Source organism: Sinocyclocheilus grahami, unplaced genomic scaffold (assembly GCF_001515645.1).
Source record: "Sinocyclocheilus grahami isolate Dianchi unplaced genomic scaffold, SAMN03320097.WGS_v1.1 scaffold8689.1, whole genome shotgun sequence".
NCBI classification, from domain to species: Eukaryota; Metazoa; Chordata; class Actinopteri; order Cypriniformes; family Cyprinidae; genus Sinocyclocheilus; species Sinocyclocheilus grahami.
The window spans coordinates 3,935-8,368 of NW_015512182.1; the positions used below are offsets into that span (position 1 = coordinate 3,935).

The following is a 4,434-nucleotide window of genomic DNA, read 5'->3' on the forward strand; positions in this document are numbered from 1 at the left end:
CAAGGCACTGAGGTCTATATAATGAAATGTCTTTGGACAGCTTTGCTCATAACCGAAATAGCTAATCTGGAAATAATAATAATAGCTTTATTAGCACCTGTCATACAGTGTATAAGCCAAATCACTCAGCGGGGCACAGGCCGCACAGCTATGAAAAAAAAGAAGATTGTTTCACAAAAAGCAAAAGTCATCTGGGAAAAAATGTTGAATACAGACAAAAATCAGAAAGTTAGCAATGTTTTGATTTTAATCAATTAAAGTGCATATGAAATTGCCATTTTTACCAATGCATATGATGTAATTTCTCTTCACAGTGAGTTACAATCCCTTGGACAGACACTAGATTGTGCATTACATAAGAAACTAAAGCAGTAACTAATATATTCATATTTCAGGGATATAGATTTAATTAGATTTAATATAACTTCAAATTAAATATATGCATATGTATCCATTTCTTTGTTGCATCAGGAAGAACCCCATGTATTTTCAGTACAACAACCATCAGAGGTAGAACATAATGGGTATGTAAATAAATCAGTTTAAATGATTAACGCGTAGATGAGAAATGCAAAATCCTTTTTTTTTTTGGTTGTTGAAGTATGATCATTTCAAGTTTTAAACAATCCTGCATAATTTTTGATTGGAAGACACAGTATTTGCACTTTAAATAAAGCGTAAACTATATGCATCCGTAATACAAAGCAATATAACTTTTATAGGCGAGTGTAAGTAATAGAGAAGATCATAGTCAACATTTCACTTTTAGCATCTCTTTCTCTCTGCAGTGATAGACTGCTAGTCATCATCCATGCAGGCAATATCGTGAGGACAGTACATCGGTTTCACCATAAATCATTTGTTTTGGCTGCAGATTTTAGCCACATTTGCAAATTTCGCAATATTTTGTTTTGGTTCACACTACCGTCTCCTGCAGAACCAGAACTTCATACCCCCTTAGCGTTCACTGGAGTGTTAAATTAGTTCCAGTAACATTTGTCAAATGCAATAAGATATCTTTTTTTAACGCTGCACTGAATGTGAAATCTCTGTATCCACATTGACCTTTTCTCACTGAGACTGAAGATTCAGCTCTATAGATGTATAAACTATACACATTTTCAGAAACCTATAGTTTTTATAGGTTTTCAGTAACGTAATATGTGCTAATAATCAATAATGTGGCAGTAGAGCGTCCACAAGGAGCGTCACACTCTAAAGTCACAATGTACGAAATCTGAAACACCGCAAGACGTTCGTACTCCCATTCATTAAGTTTGAAGTAAAATAAATCAACTACAAATTAATTTGCCTTGAAATTTCTTTAAGTAGCTTTATCTTCATGAGTTCATTACAATCATAAAAGCTATTTGAGTTTTTTTGTTTTTGAACGCTTTACTGATGATGTGACGCTTTTTTCTTTCAAATGGCAAAAGTTCTATGACGTCACTAAAGTGATTTGCTTTTATTAGCCGCCGAGACATTGAGACGTGGTCACCACTACTCAGTTGTAATGCAGTAGCATTGTGAGGTCACAGTTGTGATGTAGTAGCATTACACTGGGCAAAAGTCGGTATGCTGCGAGACCGTCTCATGACCAGACGGACCTCCACGTTAGGGAGACTGTCCTGTTTTATCTGGCTGCAACCCTCATCTGCTACAGCCATATGAAGGTTGAAACGCAGAGACACAGATTTCTTCCTCAGCTTGGGATTTCCTTTAAAGAATGACCCTTCCCATTGCCTGATGACCTTGTCAATCTTCTCTGTCCTATAGCACACAAAAAGCATAAAAATTAGGATTGCACAATCTCTGGTGCAAAATAAATGACGATTTAAAAGTTCCATCACAATTTGATTGCCTGTGAAGCCACATGCAAGATCAAACACGTCAAGATCTTTGTCTTTAAGGTGTGAAGTGCTTATGGTTCTTCATTGCAGCTTGAAAATAAATCTATGTAAACTCACTCCACATTTCCGTGACCCTCAGCACTCTCCCTCACTACATTTCCTTCCAGAATCTCTTGAGTCTTCACAGTACAGATCTCCCCATCTTTGTTTATGACTGGTTCTGGATGAGAAACACACACACAACATCTCTCAGCCTCGCAGTTGTATAATGAACCAGTTGTTGAGAATGACTCTGGAAATCTGAAACAAGATGCATTCCAGGGCCTGTTTTATGTTGGACAATGAGTTTGAGGGTGTTTTGACATCATCCTCACTTATGCTTATTTTTGGAGTCATCTCAGTGAAGAACGGCTCAGCGATATCCTCGTCACATCCGTTGGGCAGGCCGTTCTGCTCTGGAGCAGGAACTGAGCCCTTCCATGGCTTCAGCTTTAGAGGCCGACCATCTGAGTTCAGAAACCTGTGGTTCAGGAGTGAAAGAAGAAGCAGTTTTGATTCAAGACCACACTCGACTTTATTGGTGCCTTAGAAACCTCTTTGGGTTGATTGACTTTTTATAACATCAAGGGCACAATTCCAAAAACCCTGTCAAAATTCCAGTGTATTACATTGGAGTTGCATGAAAGACATCATACAAGTTTGAGCATGTGCTAACGGTTTTATTGCATAAACGAATACAGCTCAGCAAATCTATCTCTCCCTTACCTGCCCTCCTCATGTTCCAGGAGTTTCCTATAGGTTGTGATCTCTCTCTCCAGCCTCATCTTGGTGTTGAGGAGCTGGGTATGGTTCTGTTTCTGCACTTCCAGACCGTCCCGCACAGTTTCTAGCTCAGACTCCAGACTCCTGACAGACTGGGACAGATCCTTGAGCTGCACAGAGTACTGGAGCTGAGTGTGGTGTAGAGAGCTATGGAAACTCCTCTCCTGGTGGGATAAAACAGAATAGTTATTTATTACCAATATCTACACCCCTTTTACCAGCCTACACCCCGAGACACTGGGATAGGCTCCGGTATCCCCATGTCTCTTTGTAGGACAATCTGCTTGGAGAATGGCTTAATGAATGGATGGATCTTCAGGGTTGGTGGAATGGAATAGGGTGGTCGGACATTGTGAACAGTGACCAAAATATCACAGGGTCAAGCAACAGAAGCAAGGCATCTCCCATTTAAGTTAAGTCACTTTAGTGCCAGTGCCACTTCATCCATACAATGCCATCATGTTTTACAGGGTCAGTCCGCCTGGACCAGCTGGGATTAGATGCCTTGCTCAAGGGCACAATGATGATGGCTCATAAATTGCATCTTGCATTGTTTGATCCACTAATCTTTCTGTTATTGTCAATCCCCCTGAAGGAACCTGGAGTTGAAAACCGTGGCACAATGGTGATGACTCAAGGATCTTACATTGCAGAGATCAAAGCAACAATATTCCAGAAACTGAAAATAAACTTCCGGTTAAATCTGAGATTAAGAGGTTGGCTCAAGGGCACAATAGTAGTGGCATATGGATCATGCCTTGTGGGGCATCAAACTAGCAACCTTCTGATTAAAAGCCTTGAGTTTTAACCACGACACCACCACTGTAATGTATCTTGATCAAGGACACAGTGGTCACTGGAAATCCCAATAATTCTACTGTTCATGAACTGTGGATCAAGTGGTAGAAGATGGCTCTACCAACACTAGGGACATGGATTAAATTCCCAGGGCTCAACTTGTATAACATGGCACCTTCAATGGGGTTTCTAACCAAAATATTTAACAACAAAACTAGTATTCAGTAACAATTTGTGGTTATCCGCAGTATTTGATTTATAAATTATGAGGTCACAGAACAAGGAGTGATGACAAATCTGGCAGGGATCTGTCGTACATTTCCTGGAGGCGAAGTGTTGGTATATGTTTAACACTTAATCTACATGGCAAACAAGTTATTTAATTCACAAAAATGGAGGTTGAATCAGATTCTGGAAGTGCCGGTTTCAGATCTGGCTTGTTCTGGCAGGAATTAAGGTGTGCATATGCGTTATGCATCAGTAAGTGATATTCTAATTTTTTTGTATTGTGCATTAAGGTGAAATGGGTTCAGGAGTGTGTGTGTGTTTAGGTGTGTCTACATGTTCCTGAATTGGAGTGTGTGTATCTGGGTGTGTCTGTGGGAATCGAACGCACCAAGGCATGTAGAGATTCAATTTCCACCTGTAGACGGTGCCATCTCTTTCGGGCCTCTGTGAGCTCGGCTCGTGCCTCTTTCAGGGCCTCGTCACCTGCTCTCACCTACACAAAAAACATAACACATGCAGTGTGTACATAAGAATGCCACAGAGTACGATAAATCTTAATACAGTTTTGAGCCTTTTTCATATTGCTTACCATTGAGGTTTTATCGCACTGTGCCTTAGGTAAAATTACTTTAATGCATAGCCTCTCTGGCATATTGTTTTAATTATCCATGACTTACATCCCACAATAAAGTTATGTGCTAAACGGAACGTCAGTTAGCACTGGTAACTCAATAGA

General features: G+C 40.0%; 1 protein-coding gene and 1 pseudogene across 1 annotated transcript in view; both read right to left on the reverse strand.

Annotated features, from left to right (window-relative positions):
- Window positions 1-50, reverse strand: part of LOC107578075 (beta-crystallin S-like) — a 3,029-nt pseudogene extending 2,979 nt beyond the window's left edge.
- Window positions 51-280: 230 nt separating this feature from the next.
- Window positions 281-4,434, reverse strand: part of LOC107578076 (keratin-like protein KRT222) — a 5,060-nt gene continuing 906 nt past the window's right edge. The window contains exons 2-6 of the mRNA XM_016264068.1: window positions 4,087-4,191; window positions 2,616-2,836; window positions 2,225-2,370; window positions 1,968-2,070; window positions 281-1,770 (exon numbers count right to left, since the gene is read on the reverse strand). Coding sequence (XP_016119554.1) covers window positions 1,533-1,770; window positions 1,968-2,070; window positions 2,225-2,370; window positions 2,616-2,836; window positions 4,087-4,191 — 813 coding nt within the window. The 3' untranslated portion in view covers window positions 281-1,532. The remainder of the gene's footprint in view (window positions 1,771-1,967; window positions 2,071-2,224; window positions 2,371-2,615; window positions 2,837-4,086; window positions 4,192-4,434) is intronic.